At 37.4% G+C, this 23090-nt stretch overlaps 1 protein-coding gene across 2 annotated transcripts in view; it reads right to left on the reverse strand.

Annotated features, from left to right (window-relative positions):
• Window positions 1-23090, reverse strand: part of GPR158 (G protein-coupled receptor 158) — a 340437-nt gene that overhangs the window by 285587 nt on the left and 31760 nt on the right. For both annotated transcript variants that reach the window (XM_021064906.1, XM_021064907.1), the window contains exon 2: window positions 20414-20519. In XM_021064906.1, the coding sequence (XP_020920565.1) occupies window positions 20414-20519 (106 nt within the window). The remainder of the gene's footprint in view (window positions 1-20413; window positions 20520-23090) is intronic.

Raw genomic sequence — 23090 nt, forward strand, 5'->3', positions numbered from 1 at the left:
TTGGTGGGAATATATATTGGTGCAACCACTATGGAAAACAGTATGTAGGTTCCTCAAAAAACTAAAAGAAACTACCATACAATCCAGCAATCCCACTCCTGGGCATTTAGCCAGAGAAAACCTATTTACAATAGCCAAAACATGGAAGCAACCTAAATGTTCATTAACAAAGAATGGATAAAGAAGATGTGGTACATACATACAATGGAATATTACTCAGCCATAAAAAAGAATTAAATAATGCCATTTGCAGCAATATGGATGTACCTAGTGAAGTTAGATAATGAAAGACAAACATCATATGATATCACCTATATGTGGAATCTTTTAAAAAAAGGATACAAATGAACTTTTCTTCAGAACAGAAACAGACTCACAGACTTTAAAAAAACTTATGGTTACCAAGGAGACAGGTGAGGGAACAGGAGGGATGGACTGGGGGTTTGGGATTGGCATATGCACACTGAGGTATACGGAATGACTGGCCAATGGAGACTGGCTGCATAGCCAGAGAACTCTACATAGTATTCTGTGATAATCTATGTGGGGGAAAAGAATCTGAAAGAGAATGGATGTGTGTATATCTATGACTGAGTCACTTTGTTGTATAGCAGAAATTATCACAAACTTATAAATTAACTATACTTCAATAAAACTTAAAAAAAAAAAAGAAATGCAGTATCTATGGGCAGTTCACTGAGAAAAATTGTTTCCAATGCAGAAGAGAATAGTTAAGAAGTGAACCCTGGGGTTTGACATTTTAACATTTCCAATTTTATTTTCCTCTATAAAATGGTTTAAAAAAATGTATTTCAGAGGGCTGTTATAAAAGTTTAAAAAATTAAATGTTTGCAAATATTTTATAACATAAATAAATAAATCTTACTGGCAGAAATATTTCAAGTAAAGATGATTTACTGGCATAAACATTTAAACAAGATTAGCTCTACAATTTTTTTTTTTGTCTTTTTAGGGCCACACCCGTGGCATATGGAGGTTCCCAAGCAAGGGGTCTAATCAGAGCTGTAGCCACTGGTCTATGCCACAACCAGACAACGCCAGATCCAAGCTGTGTCTGCGACTGACACCACAGCTCACAGCAACACCAGATCTTTAACCCTGAGTAAGGCCAGGGATCAAACCTGCAACCTCAAGGTTCCTAGTCAGATTCATTTCTGTTGCACCACAACACTAACTCCTAGGTTTACAAATTATTTATTTCTTTCTAGAAGAGAAAATATACGGTAGTATGTGCCAACCATACCAGATTAATCTTTAGGTTGGTTGCTGCTACTGGTCCTTTCGCCCCATCTCCCACTTCATACCTCCTTAAATTTGATAAAGGAAAAGAGACCCCCCCAGTAGCTCACCTCTTTTCTCTCCCACCTAAAGAAAGGTCCAAATTAGCTCTTTATTAGCAAGAGTTAAAATTAAAATGAGTTCACTTCAGAGGCAGGCGTTTCCTTCCAATTTCACTTCCAGTTTCTTCACTCCGTCGGTAGTCTATAGCCTCCCTCCACCACTCTCACCTCCACAACATGCAGATGAATGTGCATTCTCAAGGGATAATCTTTCCAGCTATGAATTGCAATGTGTGATTGACATGTATTGTTAGACCGCATAATATTTCAATTGGGCTCTTTTATAGTTGTAAAACTCAAGAAGGATCAAATTTCCTTACTGTTCATGCCCACAATGCCTGCAAAATATGTGAAGCTAAATGTGTGTGAAGGAATTCAATAGAATATATTCTAATTGTGGAGCCCTGAACAAGAAACCTAAATAAGATCATGATCTGGAGGTATATTACTAGGCCTAAGGAAAATCTTCTGCTGGATTGGTATTTTACATGGCACATATGGAACCAGAGCATGTTTTCTAATATATTCTATTCTTGATTTGGTTTAAGTCCTACCTGCCTTTTCTTCTTTTTTTTTTTTTTTTTTTGGCCACACCCACAGCATGTGGAAGTTCCTGGGCCAGGGATCAAACCTGCATCACAGCAGAGACCCAAGCCACTGCAGTAACAACACTGTATCCTGAACCTGCTGAGCCACAGAGAACTCCCCTACAGATTTTTTAAAAGCAGAACTAGATGAGTCAGAAAGTAAATTACAAGATTCTCTGAAAGTATTCAATAACATGCAGCTCATAAATCTCTGTGGAGTCATACAGTCACCCCCTAAGAAGCTCAAAAAACTTAAGAGGAGTTCCCGTCGTGGCTCAGTGGTTAACAAATCTGACTAGGAACCATGAGGTTGCGGGTTCGGTCCCTGGCCTTGCTCAGTGGGTTGACGATCCGGTGTTGCTGTGAGCTGTGGTGTAGGTCGCAGATGCGGCTCGGATCCCGCGTTGCTGTGGCTCTGGCGTAGGCCGGTGGCTACAGCTCCGATTCGACCCCTAGCCTGAGAACCTCCATATGCCACAGGAGCGGCCCAAGAAATAGCTAAAAAGACAAAAAAAAAAAAAAAAAAAAAAAAAGCTTAAGAAACCATAAACAATAATTCTAGTTTAAATTAAAAATATCCTGACAATTTATAGCTTATTTCTCAACTGTATATAAGGTATTATAATAAAATGATTAGTCTGTTATATTTTCTCAGCTAACAGATATTAAAAGTCTAACTATACTTTAAAAGATACACCACCGCTGCTCTAGGAGTACATGGGGTTCCTAGAACCTTAGCCCAAGTTGTGTCATTTCTTAGCCCAACATTTACTGGAAATTAAAACTTCTAGCTTTAATTGTCTTTCTGGGAATTAATCGAGATTTTTTTTTTTTGAGCAAAAGAGAGACAAGAATATGAAAGGGGGAAAGGAAAAGAGCAGAGGATAGGGAAAAGGAAAAAAGAGAAAAGTAAGGAAAGAAGAGGGAGGTAGTAAGGGAGGGCTAAAAATTGAAAAAAGATTTTCCAATTATACACTTATATATACTGAAAAGCTTCCTATCAAGAAAATAACCTAATTTTTAATTTTGTGGTTTGATTGTGGAGTAATGGAGTTAGCTGAAGAGTATTTGCAAAGCTGTTTATTTTTATGTCAAAAAGAGAGATGCAGCTTTTAAAAGCATTATGTGTTCATTCTTTCAAATCTAGATAAGTGACAAAAATACTTGACAATGGTGAATTGAGAATAATCACTAGTCAATTTATAGAGCCACCTGCTCTGAATTCTTTACACCCTTTTTCAAAATGCATCTATCACAAATGAAAAACAATAGAAACTAAAGCACATAACTAAGTCATTGTGGCATGCACAGAGTTTTTGATTCTAAAAATAATAGTAGCTGATTATAGTATTTGTAATAATAGAAGTTCTCTCATAAGAATTAAAACCATCAATTTTAATTGAACCCCTATTCATTTTTAATTAGAACTGCTTGCAATGAATAGATGAAATGAATGAAGTAAAATATAAAACAAATTAAAGTTACAAGACCTACAATCTAAGTATCCAAGAAGGTATTTAGACAGTAGGAAGAGTATCATAAGTAACCAGGTTACGCCTGGAATGTTCCATTACTAAAGAGGGTATCTGGCAAGCTGTGGTAGAATTAATCTTTCTTATGGGTGTGATAAAGTGATGAAAACAGTCACCATAAGAGATGCTCTATAACATGAATATGATATTATACATGAATTTAATTTACAAGGGTAGCTGTACCAATAACACATATGAGTAGGCCACAGCCCTTGCCTCAAGGTATCGTTGCATCAGCAACTGGTCAGTCCAAATTCTTAATTAAGATGTAACCCATATTAATTTTTTTAAATAGCTGATCTTCATTTTCCTCATCTGTAAAGCTGGAATAATAACAGGTATTTTCTAGGACTGTTTTGAGGATTAAATTAATCTTTATATGTATTTATATACATATGCATACACACAATACTTACAGACACGAGAAGAGTGCAAGTATCTGATAAAACTAGCTACTGTAAGAATAATCAGTTCACTTTACTATACCATTATAGATGTTAAAATAAAAATATGTACACTGTACTTCAGTGGCTTGTAGGTGACAACCTGCTCTGACTGAAGTGGGTAATAGACTGCAAAGTGGTCACAGAGGAGGAAAGTCTAGGATTCAGAGGATAAGCAAGAATCTGCCTGGTGGCCAAAGGAGTAAGTGTATGTTATTCCAAAGGAAGACCATGTGCAAATAAATTCATGAAACACCACGGTAGAATCACGGAAGGCAAGTATTTATCTGGGTATTGTGGAATGAGAAGAAATTTAGATATAGAAAGCCATGTATATAAGGTAGGTTTTATCTTAGAGGTTAAGGAAAGTCACTGAAGAATATTAAGCAGCTGACCACAACAAACATTTGTTGAATGCCTATATTAAAGACATTGTTATGGCACTTGAGATAACCGTGGTGAACATAACTGATGGTTTCTGCCCTGGGGGAGCTTTCAGTTTAGCATAGAAGACAGACGTAAGTAATTATCAATAAGTAATTATTTCAAGCATACAAAGTGCTATGGAAAATACCTGGTATTTATAGAGAATATATGTGGAAAGCATTTTGCATACATCATAGAACAATTCCCATTTAAAGAACTTGGAGGCATTAAAAGGTTAAGAAACCCAAGCAATGTGAATCCAAAGCCAGCACTTGTAGCTACTCTGAGATACTGTTTCAAGAAAAAAAAATACAGGAAATACAGGACAATATATTTATATAAAATGTTTTAAAAATATGCTTCAGTGTGAAAATGACTTTTAATTTACATTTAAAATTTCAACATGAGGGAGTTCCTGTCGTGGCACAGTGGTTAACGAATCTGACTAGGAACCGTGAGGTTGCGGGTTCGATCCCTGGCCTTGCTCAGTGGGTTAACGATCTGGCGTTGCTGTGAGCTGTGGTGTAGGTCGCAGACGCGGCTCGGATCCCGCGTTGCTGTGGCTCTGGCGTAGGCCGGTGGCTACAGCTCCATTCGACCCCTGCCTGGGAACCTCCATATGCCGCGGGAGCGGCCCAAGAAATAGCAAAAATAAATAAATAAATGATAAAAAAAATTAAATTAAAAAAATAAAAAAATAAAATTTCAACATGAAATTGAAGGGTAAAATACAGCATATTCCATTCTTTGACATTTTGGTCCAATATGTTAAAAAATGAAATCAAAATAAAAATCCTAAAAGCGTCTTTTTTATTCAAACTAAAAAGTGAAATAATACAATTTTTTTTTTTTTTTTTTTATTTTTTTGTCTTTTTGCCATTTCTTTGGGCCGCTCCCGTGGCACATGGAGGTTCCCAGGCTAGGGGTCGAATCGGAGCTGTAGCTGCCAGCCTACGCCAGAGCCACAGCAATGCAGGATCCGAGCCGCGTCTGCAACCTACACCACAGCTCACGGCAACGCCGGATCGTTAACCCACTGAGCAAGGGCAGGGATCAAACCTGCAACCTCATGGTTCCTAGTCAGATTGTTAACCACTGTGCCACGACGGGAACTCCAAGATTTTTACCTATAATGAAATCACTATAATTAGAAATACATATCAATATGCGACATTTTATTTTATTTTATTTTATTTTATTTTGTCTTTTTGCCATTTCTTGGGCCGCTCCCGCGGCATATGGAGGTTCCCAGGCTAGGGGTCCAATCAGAGCTGTAGCCGCCCGCCTACACCACAGCCACAGCAACTCGGGATCTGAGCCGCGTCTGCGACATACACCACAGCTCACGGCAACACCAGATCCTTAACCCACTGAGCAAGGCCAGGGATCGAACCCACAACTCATGGATTCTAGTCGGATTCATTAACCACTGAGCCACGACGGGAACTCCATGACATTTTATTTTAGATTTGCCATTTTAACTAATGTGATTACTGTCTTTCTGTCATCCACCAATTCTTTATTTTAATTTAATTGTTTTTTTAGACCCGCACCTATGGCATTTGGAAGTTCCCAGGCTAGGGGTCAAATTGGAGCTGCAGCTGCTGACCTACACCACAGACACAGCAAGGCTAGATCTGAACTGCATCTGCAGCCTACACCACAGCTCACTGGCAATGCCGGATCTTTAACCCACTGAGCAGAGCCATGGATAGAACTGCACCCTCATAGTTGGGTTCATTACTGCTGAGCCACTACATGAACTCCCTCATCCACCAATTCTAATGACACTAGGCTGAGGGTTCATTCAGTGGTGTTGAGACTGAAATTATCTGGATGGAAAATGGAGGGAACAAGTGGGATACAGAAATCTGTCAGCTGAGTCATCAAAGGGAGAGAAAGAAAGCATAGAAACCAGGAAGTAGAGTCAAGGTCAGAATCATGTGGGAGCTGATGAACGCACCAGATTGGACCTCTCAAATGTTTCGGTCTGGGGTTACTTTATGCTCTCTAAAGTTATTGAAAATATCAGTTTTTATTTACATTGATTATATCCATTGATATTTACCACTTAAATATTAAATGGAGAAATTTCCAACACAGTTATTAATTCATTTAGAAATAGGAGTTTCCTAGTGGCCTAGCAGGTTAAGGATTCAGCAGTGTCACTGCTGTGGCACAGGTTCAAGCCCAGCCCGGGAACTTCCACATGCTATGGGCGTGGCCAAAAAAAAATCACAATAAATAATAATAGTAACAGCTGGGGCTAGATGTGTGCCATTATACATGAAGGGGATAAACAACAAGATCCTACTGTTAAAAAAAAAAAAAAAAAAAAAAGAAGGAGTTCCCATCGTGGCTCAGTGGTTAACGAACCTGACTAGTATCCATGAGGACACGGGTTCGATCCCCAGCCTTACTCAGTGAGTTAAGAATCCAGCGTTGCCATGAGCTGTGGTGTAGGTCACAGACATGGCTGGATCCCACGTCACTATGCCTGTGGTGTAGGCCAGCTGCTACAGCTCTGATTCGACCCCTAGCCCAGGAACCTCCACATGCCATGGATGTGGTCCTAAAAGGACACACAAAAAAAGATCCTACTGTATAGCACAGAGAACTACATTCAATGCCTTATGATAAATCATAATAGAACAGTTTGGAGATACCTTAGAAATCTATACATAGAACTTCCATATGACCCTGCAATCCCACTCTTGGGCATCTATCCGGACAAAGCTCTACTTAAAAGAGACACGTGCACCCGCATATTCATTGCAGCCCTATTCACAATAGCCAGGACATGGAAACAACCAAATGTCCATCACAGATGATTGGATTCGGAAGAAGTGGTATATATACACATGGAATACTACTCAGCCATAAAAAAGGATGACATCATGCCATTTGCAGCAACATGGATGGAACTAGAGAATCTCATCCTGAGTGAAATGAGCCAGAAACACAAAGGCAAATACCATATGATATCACTTATAACTGGAATCTAATATCCAGCACAAATGAACATCTCCTCAGAAAAGAAATCATGGACTTGGAGAAGAGACTTGTGGCTGCCTGATGGGAGGGGGAGGGAGTGGGAGGGATCGGGAGCTTGGGCTTATCAGACACAATTTAGAATAGATTTACAAGGAGATCCTGCTGAATAGCATTGAGAACTATGTCTAGATACTCATGTTGCAACAGAAGAAATGGTGGGGGAAAAACTGTAATTGCAATGTATATATGTAAGGATAACCTGACCCCCTTGCTGTACAGTGGGAAAATTAAAAAAAAAAAAAAAGAAAGAAAGAAAAGAACACATAAAAAAGTTATGTGTGTGTATAATTGAATCACTTGCTGTACAGCAGAAACTAACAAAACATTGTAATCTACTATACTTAAAAAAATAAAAAATTTTAAAAACAATAAGCTCATAACATGTTAACACAAATAATGTATTTACAAAAAGTAACTGTATTTTCAAAAAAAAAATTAGCAGGAAGAGTATCATTGTCTTACATTTCTGCAAGTCTCCTTAAAGTCTGGCTTATTAAAAGACAACTAGAGTCTCATATTTCTTTCTGCATTCAGTCTGTTTCTATGTCATATCTTATGAAGTCTCTGTACACCCCTAAGAGAATAGAGAGTTCAGAAGGCAAATAATGTCTCTGAATTATTAGGAAAATAGTTCCAACTTCACAGACGCCCTTAACAGGGTCTTGAGGGCCCCCCAGGGGTTCCAGGACTGCATTTTGAATTGACAGTATTAAATGACCATATTTTAAAAAGTGGCAAATGAAGGTGATTTGCAGACCAGAGTAAGCACAAAGCTCATAAACAAAGTTGTTTAGCTTCTAAGTCTATGAATTCTAGCTTCAACAGAATGAGAATTGCAATGGAGCCAAGCCTGTAGCAACGATTATCCATTATCCTATTTCTGAAAGTAAATACAGAATCAATTCTATAGATGTTTCTCCAGGTAATCAGGGAATTGTAAAGCAGGAAAAATTGCTTTTGCATGTATGAAACAGATTGTACTAACAAACCAATAGTAAAATCCACTGAATAATTACATAATCAAGATTAGGTCATGGCTCTACTTCATTACAATAATTATGGTAAGATGTTAGAAAGCATTGCTGAGGGACAACTCTCCTTCCTGAAGAGCTATAAAAATAAAGTGGATATTCACATATTTAGAGCAGTATAAAAAATACTCCTTTCTGGAGACAGAGCATGAGCCAAAAGCCTTTTAAAATCTCCAGATTTAAGAGTCCTTGAGTATTTTTATCTCATTGAAATGGGCTCTGACACATCTGACATTTCCCCCTTTACACACTTTTCTGCTTTACAATAACTGCTGTAAACTTCTCTGTTTACAGTTGTTCTTTGCTTTTCCCCTTAATCCTTCTGTTTTTAGTGTTTTAGTTTCAATTCCAGCCTCTCTCTTACTTCGGCTTCATCAGTTTCACACGCTGTTCTCTATACCTTTCCATACATCTATAAATCAGCTTACATCTTGAAATACAAAACCAAAATTAAATATTTTGCATTCTTATGCATTATAAGGACAAGAGCAACTCAAACTACGAGTAGGCTGAAAGAGGGGGAAAAATGCAATGACCTCAAATGACAAAAAAATCTAAAATAGATACTTACACTTTATTTTTTGGGCAAAAGTATTTAAGTTATTTCAATACTTTATGTTCTGTGGGTATCATCAACCACCCACTTGTTCTCTCTCAATCTATAACCCCCCCAGGGAGGGAAAAACAATGATAAATCGAAACTCATCCTAGGTGAATACACATAAATGACTTGGTAAAGAGATCCAAAAAATAAGAAAGTGGTAAATAAGCCTTTTTCCCTTAGGGAAAAAAAAAAATCCGGGAGTAGAGTTTAACTCTCATATAATACAGTCATTTCTAGCTTTCTAAATCAGCCAAAGGCTGTAGCTAAGCAACGTGATTCTCTACTGTGCTCAAAAAGGGGGCTGCCAAGCATCAGTAGCCTCATTTTCACTGAAAGCTTTGACAAGTTTCCACCATATTTTATATAATTGTAGCAAAGGGAGTGCCAGATTAGATCTGATTTGCTGTCATAATGGGATTTTTTTCCACATAAGATAATGATGCAAAGCTATATTTAACCCCTAAAAAGTCACCCTCAGGCACTCACTGTGTATTCTGATTGCCTCTCATATCTAGAATCGGACAAGTAGCAATTTTTCTGCTACTGAATATGACAAAAGCAAAGGTTTAATTGGTAGAGAATTTTTCCTGATTGACTCCATTATAAATTTAGCTACATACTCCAAATCCGTTCACTAACTTCATATTTCATCAGATGTTCTCTCCTCAAATTGAAAAGATCAAGAAATCTAGTACTTTGAGTTGATATCCATTGCTGTATGTAAGTCAATATTCTGGCCGCAGCCTACTCTAGCCTAGCTGCAAATGCTGTATGTCTTCCACCTTTAAGGTCAGTCCCACTCCAACCCCGGGTCACAGAGAAGTTTGGGAGTATTTCAGGTGTTTTTTCTTCAGCAATAGAGTCTAAAATGTATTTATACATTATCATAAACACAGTAGATCCCCTTGGCATCCCTGTATCCAGTGAGTTGCAATCCTCCACGTTCGCTTCTCTTTTATTCCTACATTCTGATTTGTATTCTAATTCCCTGTTAGGAACGGGTCCCTCTGCTTAAGAACTGCCCTCTTAAAAAAAAAAAAAAAAAAAAAAGGGAGTTCCCGTCGTGGCACAGTGGTTAACGAATCCGACTAGGAACCATGAGGTTGCGGGTTCGGTCCCTGCGCTTGCTCAGTGGGTTAACGATCCGGTGTTACCGTGAGCTGTGGTGTAGGTTGCAGACGCGGCTCGGATCCCGCGTTGCTGTGGCTCTGGCGTAGGCCGGTGGCTACAGCTCCGATTCGACCCCTAGCCTGGAACCTCCATATGCCGTGGGAGCGGCCCAAGAAATAGCAACAACAACAACAACAAAAGACAAAAGACAAAAAAAAAAAAAAAAAAAAACTGCCCTCTTAACCAATGCCCAAACAATGTATACAGCCCTCATCAACCTCCATCTAAGGAGATGGACCTTATCCCTTGAGTTCAGTTTCAAAGCAGACATTCCTACCATCCCAAGTCACTGCCATACACTGAAACAAGAGTACCACCATTGGCAAGAAACTTCTGCTGCTGCTGCTGCTCACACACCTACAAGACGGAAGCCCTTCTATTTGTTCCTAATCCAAATTTCTAATTGAGCTTGCCACACCCTCTTGGAATTTGTTTTGGCCACTTGAGAGCTAGATCACTTGTTGACTGGTATACTCCTAACCAATCAGTTAAGTAAGATTCCAGCAGGCCTCTTGGCTGAACTGCCATGGGTAAAACCACAAAACTAACAGCATCAGTCCATGGGCATCACCAGCCAATAATTCTCTTTCCAAAAAACCATATGTCACAAACAGTACCTTGCTATAGTTTAGATTCCTTAATTACACTTACTAGTTTTATGACCTTATACTTAAATCACTCTAAGACTTTCTTATCTAGAAAATAGGAATAACAATAATATGTAACTCACATGGCAATTAAGTATGAAATGGATGTGTCCTTTTTTATTAAATAATTATATTCATATGCAGAGATTGAAAAACAAACTTGTACTAAAGGTACACTTCTCTTTTGGCATCTTATAGAGTTTTCAGGCTTGGGCTAAAGAAAAATTAATTACTAGCAAATATTATCAAAATGTCTTTACCTACACCACTCAGGAGAGATCTTATGAATAAAATCTTATAAGGATTTTTTTAAAAACAACATTGCATATAGTCCATAAAGTTGATAAAGCAGAAAGCTATAAACAAGATTTAATGGTTTTATATATCAGACAGACAGAGATATAGACATGATATAAGTGGATAGATCTAGAGAAAGAGTCTAATCACCTTAAATGGACAGAAAGCACTCCCCTTTGTACAATCTAATGCAAATACTTCAAAGGTCCCAGCACTAGATCAACAAGTTCAAGAAAGTTGGTGATACAAACTGGTGACATGGAATAGACTCATAGGAGTGTGATTTAGGAACAGATTGCCAAATCATGACCTTGCCACAGTGGAAAAAAATGGATTTATCTCCTACCCAAGGTATCTGGTATCTGATTCCTTCATAAGCAAAAGAAGCAAGCTAACGAAAAAAAAAAAATAATAATGATACTTCCCTATATGGAGTCTTTCTGGTTCAGATTATCCCAGATTCACAACTTAAAAACAACTAAATGTGTTTTGGTTTTTCCTTCTCACTTCCATCGAAATGTATTAGTCCTGTATAACCATCCTCAAAATGCTTTACTGAATAAGTAGATATCGAATCCTATAAGCTAAGTTAAATGAAGGTGGCAATGATGAAAAATAGTTTCCTTTGTCATCATCACAGAGAAAAATAAGAAAATCTCGAGTTTGGCAAGCACAACTACATTCAATGTGAAAATTCAAGGTATTGTCAATGCAAGGATAATCAGAGCATTGCTTTTGGATGGAAACACCTTTTCCTTGTTCCCTTTACAATATGCTAGAGGTATAAAATCTTAGAGTTGCAAAGAAACTTAAGAGGAATCCAATGCAACCGTACAGCCAGTGCTGCATAGTTTTTCTGAGCCTTGCAAAATTCTGTCAAGTAATACCTTTCACTGTTGAAAATACTAAAGCCTGTGGTAGTCTCACCAAGTGATCATTTAGGCAATATGTGACTGAATAACTTTGATACTCAAATTTAAAATTTCCTTTTTTAAAATACATATATATATTTATATATATTCCCATTTTTTTCCTAATACTTTCCACTTGCATTGAGCTAAACAGAGCCTTCTGTAGTCCCTGTTGGTTTAATTGTAAGTCACAGCCTAACCCCTGGGTCCTTTGAGCAAAAGTATAAATATCCACATAATAGCTATTTTCATATTTCATATTTGATCATCCATAGATCTTCTCCTCCCTGGAAAAAAAATCCTCAATCTCTTCATTCTTCAAAATACAAGGTTTCAAAGTCTTTAGCAAGAGTAATTTTCTCTTCTGAATAGGCTTTAATTTCTAGATTGACTTTCAACTCAACATACTGAATGTTTTATATATATTCTATATATTTCTATATTCTTTGTCACACTATTTCAGGTATTTTCTGCTAAGTTTAGAATACAGCAAGATGAAAACCTGTCAGGATCTAGAGACAACCTAAGACTAAGTTGGCTTTTGCTACTGTTGTTTTTCAGTCACACCACACTGTTGACTCATTGAATTTTCAACTCTCTTTCCAAACATTGTTCACATGTGCTACAACTAAACCATATATTCTTACTATATTCAAAATATAGGTTTTTTGATTCATATTTAGGATCTTCCCTTTGTTCCTATTAAGTTTCATCTTGACAGAAATGTCCATTTACCCAAATTAGCAATAATTTTTAGTCTCCGATTTTTATTTTATTTTTCTTTTTCAGGCTGCACCTGTGGCAAATGGAAGTTCCCAGCCTAGGGGTCAAATCAGAACTGCAGGTGTTGTTGTGGCTGTCTACACCACAGCCACAGCAACACCAGATCTGAGCTGCAGCTGTGACCTATGCCGAAGCCTGTGGCAACGCCCAATCCTTAACCCGCTGAGGAAGGGCCAAGGATTAGACCCATGTCCTCATGAACACTATGTCGGGTTCTTAACCTGGTGAGCCACAAAAGGAACTCCAATCTCCGATTCTTAACTTTAAATGAATCTGTTATTTTTAATGACTTGTCTCCTATATCATTATTCAAATAATTGATGAACATTCTGACCAGCACTAGACCCCAAATAAAACCCTGTAATAAATTGCTACAACCTTCGCTTCAAGTTAACATCAAACCGTTCAATCCCTTTCTATGTAGCCTTAGACTTAAACACAAATCCAAAGCCTAAGGGAACTTCACTTCCTCTCTTCACTGAGAGAGATGCTGGATTTTCACAGCAATTACTGACTGTAATACCTCTGCACCATATCTAAAATGACACTGTCATAGAGCAACATTCCATAAACTCTGACCCAAGTTCCCAAACTAAATGTAGTTTATAATCTAAAACTCCCCACACAGGTTCACTCCTAAATCTAAATGGATTTATCTGGTTATAAACCAGTATTTACTCTTCTCCACTTACTGCAAGATTTTTTAGTTTTCAGTGTAAAATAATGGCATTAAAAATAGTTTGCAAGTGTCTCATTATTTATTTTCAGTTGCGTTAATACAGAAGTTATAAGAATGATTACACAAGCCAAAATTCATTTCAAGTCTGTCCTTAAATGTCCCTTAGTGAATTTAAAGGCAATGTAACTGATTCGCCCATACAAGGAAGTTCAGGGATTTGAAAGGTTTCAATAATTTGTGTGGTTTGACTATGCTATAAGCTAGGCCATATTCTAGAGCCTAGCTTGTCCACTACACTGTCCAGCATGGTAGCCACTAGTTTAATGTGTCTATTCTATATTTCAAATCAGGTTAGGGAAGCCAAGGACCCGAATCCTTAATTTTGTTTAATTCTAATTGATATTCATCTCAATAGCCATATGTTGCTTCTGACTATCATACTGAAAAAGCACAGTTCCAGAGAAAGGTGAACAATATATCGGTAATCGAGAAACTTTCTAAAGAAAAAAAGAGAAATGGTGAGATTTCAGCCACAAGATGAGAACTAACATGCAACTGTTTCTAAACAATTTCACTCAATCAGGAATTGAATGAAATAAAAGAGCTCTATAAAAGTACTCTAAATACTGCCATAGCCAAATGACTAAGCTATGTTCTGTATGTAAGAGGACTTTCAAAAAAGAATGATTAATTCCTTCTGCTTTATTTAGATTTTCTCATTAAATTTCTTTTCTTGTGTACTAAATTATATCCTGTCTTATATTTTACCTTTTTAAAAATATCTCTTTACAGAGATTCATTAACTTACATAAATGAAGTAGTAAGAAGTTATACATAGACTCTCATCCAGTACAATGAATAGAAAAGATGTTGGAAGACTGTCTTAGCACTATATAAAGCCATTGGCTGAGCTGACAACACACCCATTCTCCAGATTCTGCCGAGAACAGTGAGTCTGATAACTGCAAGAAGTGGTCTCCAAAGCAGAGGACACAAGAGTTTAACTGGCGTGTGAGAAGAAAATGCTAGGACTTCTACTTAATTTCTTTAGTAAAAAAATAAGAAATAAATTAAGCTTTAGCAATATGTAAGACTTGGATCAACATTAATACTTTCACTCAATCTACATTTCATATGATCATAATACTGAGAAGGCACCTGAGGTATCCTAGAGGAAAACTGGGAGTTTCAAGACAAAAAAACTGGGAGTTTCGAAACAGTGGTTACTTGGTTCCTACATTTGCTTTCAAATTTTAATGTATTACCTTTTATAGTTGACCATCTAAGTGAATTTACAGAGTATGTTATTTCAAATTGTAAAATATTTACAGCTCTTCATAATAAGATGGTGTGTGACCTGGAAAAACCTTTCCCACACAAAGATTTCCTGAATATCTCAAAGTAAACTACTTTTTTTCTTAATTTGCAGATTAGTTATGCACTGCTCTTTACAAAAAAGGCAAATGTTCTAAATTTGCTGACCTGTTTATAATGACAAATGGTTGTCAGCAGTGTCTGTGTGGCAGGTTTTGGGTTTTTTTCAAAATACATATATAAGCTTTTCCTTCAAAGTAAACATAACATTTTAATAATCCATGAGAAAGCCTTTTGAAGTGAACATTTTGGAAATGGGTATTTGGAAATGTTTTCACTGTTATGTGGTTTTTGTTGCCAAAAACTATAAATACCCACATAGCCATACAGTTTAAACTTGGAAATAAAATTCCCTAATCTGTTTGAAAATGTTCCCCATGAAAGTTTGAATGGATTTTTAACCTATTCTTTTAAAATATTAAAATACTCTGCTTTCCAATTAGTTTTCAGGGACCAATTGACATCACATAAGATGAAAAACTACCAGCTGTATTTCTGGAGAAAAAAAAAAAAAAAAAACTTTGCAAAACTAGTAGATGGAACCAATCTGAGATATGAACACTGTAATTTAGCAAAAACAGTCAACAATTTATTTCTTCAATTTGGACTGATACCTTCATGAGGCATGTTTTCAACTATAACAGACATTAAAACTAAGTATAAAAATAAGCAAACTTAGAGACTTCTGAATCTTGCATTACTAAGTATTCAACTAAGATTTCTTAAATGATGAAGCATAATCAATCATAACAGTCACTGAACATTTTTCAACTGTAAATCAATTATACTGCTCTCATTTTTATAAAACATCATCTACATTAAAATGTTATTTCATCTTTATCTCAACCTGATGAAGTTTTTTGATTTATAATATACAGAATATATAACAAAAGATGCTTATACTTTATAGATTAAAAATATAGAATTACTCTGGGTATATGCTAAAAGCATTTTTACTAATAGAATATAATCAAAAAGTTTCAAGGCCACTGTCTTAACGTTTCCTACTTCAAATAGCGATTTTAAAAATTCTTCTAATGGAAACAAAGCAAAATAAAACCTTTAAAACAAAAATTAATATCAATTATCTTGAATGTTTTTAATAAACAATTCTGTAGGAGAGGATTTTGTGTGCTCAAAGCAAACGATGATATGAAAACAAGTAAAGAATTATTTAAGTGGATAATGAAAACATGATCACGTCCAGGTAGCAGTGATCTGAATCAGTTATAAAAACAGCCAGAATAATCCTTCAATCCAGTTCAGGGTGTCACTATATCCTTCAGAAAAATACATATTGGCTTCCTGGAACCTAAAACAACCCAAACTTGTTTAGAAATTATTTTCCTGAGAAGCCATCCCAGCCTTTCTAAAATGTTCATTGTCATTGGTTACGTACCACTTGTCTGTTTCCAACATCAGATTCGTTGTACTAGTTCAAGATACCTTGGAGGCTGAAAACTCAACATAATGGAAAATTTTTTTTTTTTTTTTTTTGTCTTTTTGCGTTTTCTTGGGCCGCTCCTGCAGCATATGGAGGTTCCCAGGCTAGGGGTGGAATTGAAGCTGTAGCCACCAGCCTACGCCAGAGCCACAGCAACGTGGGATCCGAGCCACGTCTGTGACCTACACCACAGCTCACAGCAACGCCAGATCGTTAACCCACTGAGCAAGGGCAGGGATCGAACCCGCAACCTCATGGCTTCCTAGTCAGATTTGTTAACCACTGCGCCACTACGGGAACTCTGGAAAAAATTTTTAAAAGAAAAGTCTGCCTCAATTTCAACTTTGAAATTTGTTGAACGACAAAAAAAAAAAAAGGAGTTCCCGTCATGGCACAGTGGAAATGAAACCAACTAGGAACCATGAGGTTGCAGATTCGATCCCTAGCCTCGCTCAGCAGGTTAGGGATCCAGCATTGCTGTGAGCTGTGGTGTAGGTCGCAGACATGGCTTGGATCTGGCATTGCTGTGGCTCTGGCATAGGCTGCAAGAACAGCTCCGATTAAACCCCTAGCCTGGGAACCTCCACATGTCACGGGTGTGGCCCTAAAAAGGACAAAAGACCAAAAAAAAAGAAAAAAGATAGAAAGAAATTTGTAACTCCCTGTAGTATTTACAAGAGAAGAATGTTAAAACACTGGCAAAATAAAACCCACAGTAAATATGATGACTGTCTCTGTTTCTGCTGATGGGGACATTCATAGAGACAGACCTCTATACCCTACAAATATGAATCATGTTAAGCATGTCCCCAAACGAGCCAGTTTATACAATGATCCTTGGAGTCTGTAACAGAAGTTTTGTGACAAGAAACAAAGGAGACCCAGTACAGAAGAAAAATGCCCTAAACAAAAGCTTTTCTTTTTTCCCAAGCAATAAAAATATCAACAACAAAATAAAAAATAAAAACATCAAGAGAAGCTAGTTCCTAGTCTTCCAAGTCACATCACTATAGGGAAGAACTGAAAGACTATTGCTCATCATAAGCCTGAAGATGTGGAATGAAACAGCAGCTGGTGCCTGGAGTGGGCAGCACCAACTCCAGAACCTTAGAGAAGCCCAACAAAAAAAGTCTGAAGATTTCCATGCCAGCCCTGTGACAATGAGACTACCCACCGAGGGCCTCATGGGCCCAGCCCAGGACACCAAGATTCCCTATTCCCAATTCCAGGACCTAAGCAAGGAAAGGGGTGGAGGGATCCACAGTTTAAGTCAAAACCTCCATTTTGTAGAGTCAGTGTTTCTTTATGTTATTTTTTTCTTTAATCATGGAACCCCTTTTTCCATTTTCAAATGAGATTCACTAAACCGTCAGTTGTCTTATAGGATATGTTTTTCCAGGTTTTCCTGTAGGAATTGAATAAATATAATGCTCCCACATATAACGCCAAAGGTTATACATTTCACCCTAATCTGTGTTAACCAGAATAGAGGGTAATATTTTATTTTGAAATAATTTAGTTTATTTGAAAGTTTTAAAAGACAGAACACACAGAAAATTAATCCTGAGGCAATGAAAATAAATCAATCTTCCAAAAGGAGAAAGAGGCTCTTCCAACAAGATCATCTAATCAAATAAATAGATGTGCCATAAGGAAAAAAAAAAAAAAAAACTACACCAAGATTATTGGAGGCAAGCATCAACTGTAACAGACTAATAAGTAAACATTCCCTTGTTTCTTGACCGACTGCTTATTGAACCACCCAGGAGCACCACTGAAACAAGGCTATACAGAAATGAGCACATACAAATCAATATTCTCAATATGACACCCATGCAGAAAAAATTCCACTCTGGCTAAAAGATAAAGCTGTGTGGCCATATGCCACTGGCATAGAGATAATAATCAGGCTAAATGCTATTTACCAAATCAGTGACTGAAATTCATATCTTTAGAAATGCCAGAATCATCCAAAGGCCAGTGGGAACTGAGAAAAGTTCAAAACTCTAAGAACAAGTAGGGGAGTGAAAAGATGATCTTGACCTCTGTAACTTGGCAAGACAGAAACATCTCATTGACATAACTGGGTCCCAATTTAGGAGAGTGGATGAAGGAAGTGAGAGCTGTGTGGAGGGTTGGCTATGTGCAGGTGTATGGAAATACTGAAAGTGTAAGGATGTTTAGGAAGTGGGGGTCGTAGGAACAGTGTTGAGGAAGTGGGGGTCGTGGGAACAGTGGTGGGGATGTGTGATAGGCTTAGAGAGGTGTGGGGGATTATGGGAGTTTCTAGGGGTGGGAGGGTTGAGGGGTATCGTGGTGGGAAGTATGGAGGGTAGGTGGAGGTGTGTGTGGGATGGAGGGGACATGTGGGGAACTTGGAATATTGTCTAGGTAGAACTGGGCTATGGGAGTACATGACTTGAGAGTGGCAGGATGTGCGGGGTGTGCACGTGGGAAGCATACACACGCATGCAGACCTGTGCACATGTCTGTGTACTTTTTTGTTGTGCAATGGCACATGTAAGTGCTTCCTGTTAAACTTCCTTTTGATTTAAAATTCCTTACCTTACAATTGCATCATGTACAACCATCTTCCACAAGGGCAAAAATTCACAATGAAGATGTGATGAAGATATAGATTACTATGTTCATGATAATATCCTCTATTTTCAATAATCTAGCTGATGTTCCTCATAAATTCATGGACTCAGAGTTGAGACAGCCCAAGTATTTAAATTCAGGAGCTTTATTCTATGTTTGTTTCAGAGCATTTGGGGACCTCAGAGACAGATTACTGAAAATGGAATGAGAATGTCATCACGCGTCCTCTGTGAAACTACTAAAGGCAATAACTCAAAAAGATACACGCACTTCTATATTCATAGCAGCACAATTCACAACAGCAAGTCACAGGAACAATCTAAATGCCCATCAACAGATGAATGGATGATAAAGATGTGGTGTGTGTGTGTGTATATATATATATATATATATATATATATATATATATATGAAAGTATACACACACACACATATGAGAGTATATATATATATATATATACACACACACTCACACACACACACACAAAATGGAACACTACTCAGCCATAAAAAAGAATGAAATTTTGCCATTTTGCAGCAACATGGATGGCCCTAGAGATTATCATACTAAGTAAGCCAGAGAAAGACAAATAACATATGATACCACATAAACGTGTAATCTAAAAAATAAAACAAACTAGAGAATATAATTTTTAAAAGAGAAGCAGATTCACAGATACAGAGAACAAACTAGTGGTTACCAGTACGGAGAGGGGTGGGAGGAGGGGCAATATAGGTATAGAGGAGAAAAAAAAGGTTATTATGCAATTATATGAAATCATCTGTGTGAAACTTGAAAATTGTAAAGCACTACAGAATTTAAAGTATCTTTCATTCAATTAAAAAATAATAATTTTTTAAAAGATAAATGCCAGTCCTATTTACAGAAGTATGATCTCTCTGCCTATTCCTTACCAACCAGAGTCCCATGAAATCAAGGATGGATAGGAATTGAAAACTGGAAAAAACACACCAAATACACACATTTCCTTTCCAGGTTCCTATGTACAATTTTCTCCTTATTATCAAAATCACCCGGCCATAATTTCTCTATTGCTTCTCTAGCAGATGGCAGAGTGTCTGAATGAATACCATCAATGTTTCAACAAGCATCACATTCCATAAAAATGTGCATAATTTGGTTGACCCCTCTTGGGACTAGTTTCTCACTTCACGGCTATTTTCATTTCCAGACCATTTTGAAGTATAGGGTCAGCCTTTGACTAAAGCCAAACTTCAGATATAATTTTAGTTTCAGCCTTCTTTTAGTTCCCAAATGAACAGTTATCCTGCATAAATTTCATTTTCTAATCTTCATTCAGGTCATTTGGCAACATTCAGACCTGCATAGGAGATTTTTTTTTCCCAGCAGGATGCCTCTTGTTCACTTACCCAACAAATTTGATATATTCAAAAGTATTATGTTTCTGAGCTTATGACTTCAGAGAACTTTATCTCCATGTTCTTACCTCTGAATTGTTAAGGTGACATTTGTGAGTTCCTGAAAACCAGCCTTCACTTGAACATTGGTCAATGTCCACTTTCTGAAGATTTATGTCAACTTTCATGACACCCCTTAAAAAACAGAGGAAGAGAAAAAGAACAAATTAATCTGAGCCATCACAATGTCAAACTCTATATTTGGCCCTAGAAATCATACAAATGAGCATAAAGAATGCACTAAAATATTTCAAATTACCCATTCATATTCAACTTAAGTGTACCAATTGTAGACAAGGACACAAGAGAACAAGATCAGCAAGTGTTAGTTTTATGTAAATCCCAAAGGCAAGAACTCTGTACTGTTGACTGTTTCAGCTCCCTGTATAATATCTAGCACATACCTCTATGTAAGTAAAAAGAAAAAGAAAAAAAAATAAGCCCTTATCTCACTAATTTCTACAACTATTTCTCAACGCAAGGCCAGGGATGGGGAGGTTGGGGCATGGGAGGTGGGAAATGTGTTAAGGGGGAAGGCAATATTAGAAAATAAGCATCTCTTTCCTCTTCTATCTCAATGACTTTAAAAGGTTCTTTAGGTCTTCCATTGTTCCACAATGAACAGAGATTTGCACCATCTCCAGAAATCCTAAATAGGGTTTATTCTTTTTAATTTAGAAACAAAAATACTGCATTTCACTTACCTTTCTGCAAAGTCACTAAAAAACAGAACTTAACAAATTCAGAGCCAAAAGCAAAACTGCAAAGAAAGCTCCAACTTTAAAATCCCTCCATTTTTACCATCCAATCTCCCATCATTTTCCTAAGATCTCTCTCTCTCTCTCTCTCTCTTATATTTTTCACTACATCAGTACCCCTAGCAGCAAAAGCAACAGACATACTTGTCCTACAATGAACTACTGCATGGGGACTTAACTAAAATAAATATTCTGTGGACTGGACCCTGAAGCCCAAGGCTCTATAATGTTTTTTCTTTCTTTTTTTTTTTTTTTTCACAAACTTGAATAAAGCATAAACATTCCATGAAAACTCACTAAATATAACACATTTTCAAAGTTCCTTTCCCCAACTTGAACTATTTTCATTATGATTATTATTAAATATGTATAAATATAACGGTAGGCTCAAATTCATTTTTTTTTTTTTTTTTTACAGCCACATGTGAGGCATGTGGAATTTTCTGGGCTAGGGGTCAAATCAGAGTTGCAGCTGCCGGGCTATACCCCAGCCACAGCAACACCAGATCCAAGCTACATCTGCAAACTATGCTGCAGCGTGCAGCAACGCCAGATCCATAACCCACTGAGCGAGGCCAGGGATCGAACTCACATCCTCACGGACACCATGTCAGGTTCTCAACCTGCTGAGCCACAACGGAAACTCCTTAAATTCTTACACTGTAGTTCTTCTAGATACAAAACACACACACACATAAAATAACCCCCAAAAATGTAACAGAAATATAAAACAGATTTTAAATTTAAAATATTAATTCAAATTTATCAATGATTATGTTTTGCCAAACTAAATCATCTCTCAGAACAGGAATACAGTACCAACTGCTAATTCAGCAAGCCTATTTTACCAACATGTTATGACTCATTTTTCTCATCTCTCTTCTCCTTTTAAACTACTGTGAAATCTCTGACAGAGTGGCTTAATGTCATTTGGGCTTCATTTACTTTTTTAAGGTTGCCTCTGTGACAAAGTATGTTACTCCACTACATAGTGCTAACATGCTCCAAAAAGACACACACACACACACACACACACACACACAAAAAGAGCACACGGAAACACTCCTCAGTATGTGGTTAACCAGACAACCCAGAATATGTGTACATTCATTCTTCAGAGGATCAATGCAAGGAAAATCCAAAAATTTATCATAATAAATTTTTTTTTTTTGCTTTTTTTTTGTTGTTGTTGCTTTTAGGGCTGTACCCTCACCATAAGGAGGTTCCCAGGCTAGGGGTCGAATCGGAGCTGTAGCCACTGGCCTACGCCACAGCCACAGCAATGCAGGATCCGAGCTGTGTCTGCAACCTACACCACAGCTCAAGGCAATGCCGGATCCTTAACGCTCTGAGCGAGACCAGGAAATGAATCTGCATCCACATGGATGCTAGTAAGATTCATTAACGGCTGAGCCACAATGGGAACTCCAACAATAAAATTTATAAATCAGAGTTCTCTTGTGGCACAGTGGGTTAAGGACCCAGTATTGCCACTGCTGTGGCTCAGGTCCCTGCTATGGCCCAGGTTCAATCCCTAGCCCAGGAACTTCCAAATGCCATCAGTGCAGCCAAAAAAACAAAACAAAACGACTTGTAAATCCTTCACAGAAATAGCCCCAGTTTGCAAAATACTACCATTGTGGACCCTAATTCATTTTAAAAAATACTATTCATGTGATAAATAACTGAACTCCCAAGTAACCTAATACCTTAACCCAGTTAACTCCTTTACTCTTTCAACAAATAGAAATAAGAGATGCCATGAAGATGGAACCACATAGGTCCCATCCAAAGAATCTCAAAAGGTTAAAGACAGCTTTAAAAGTATTCGATGTTGGAGTTTCCACTGTGACACAATGGGATTGGGGCCACTTAGAAGCGCTAGAAAGTAGGTCAAATCCCCAGCCTGACACAGTGGGTTAAGGATCTGGTTTTGCCACAGCTGCAG

The sequence above is a fragment of the Sus scrofa genome, chromosome 10 (genome assembly GCF_000003025.6).
Source record: "Sus scrofa isolate TJ Tabasco breed Duroc chromosome 10, Sscrofa11.1, whole genome shotgun sequence".
NCBI lineage: Eukaryota > Metazoa > Chordata > Mammalia > Artiodactyla > Suidae > Sus > Sus scrofa.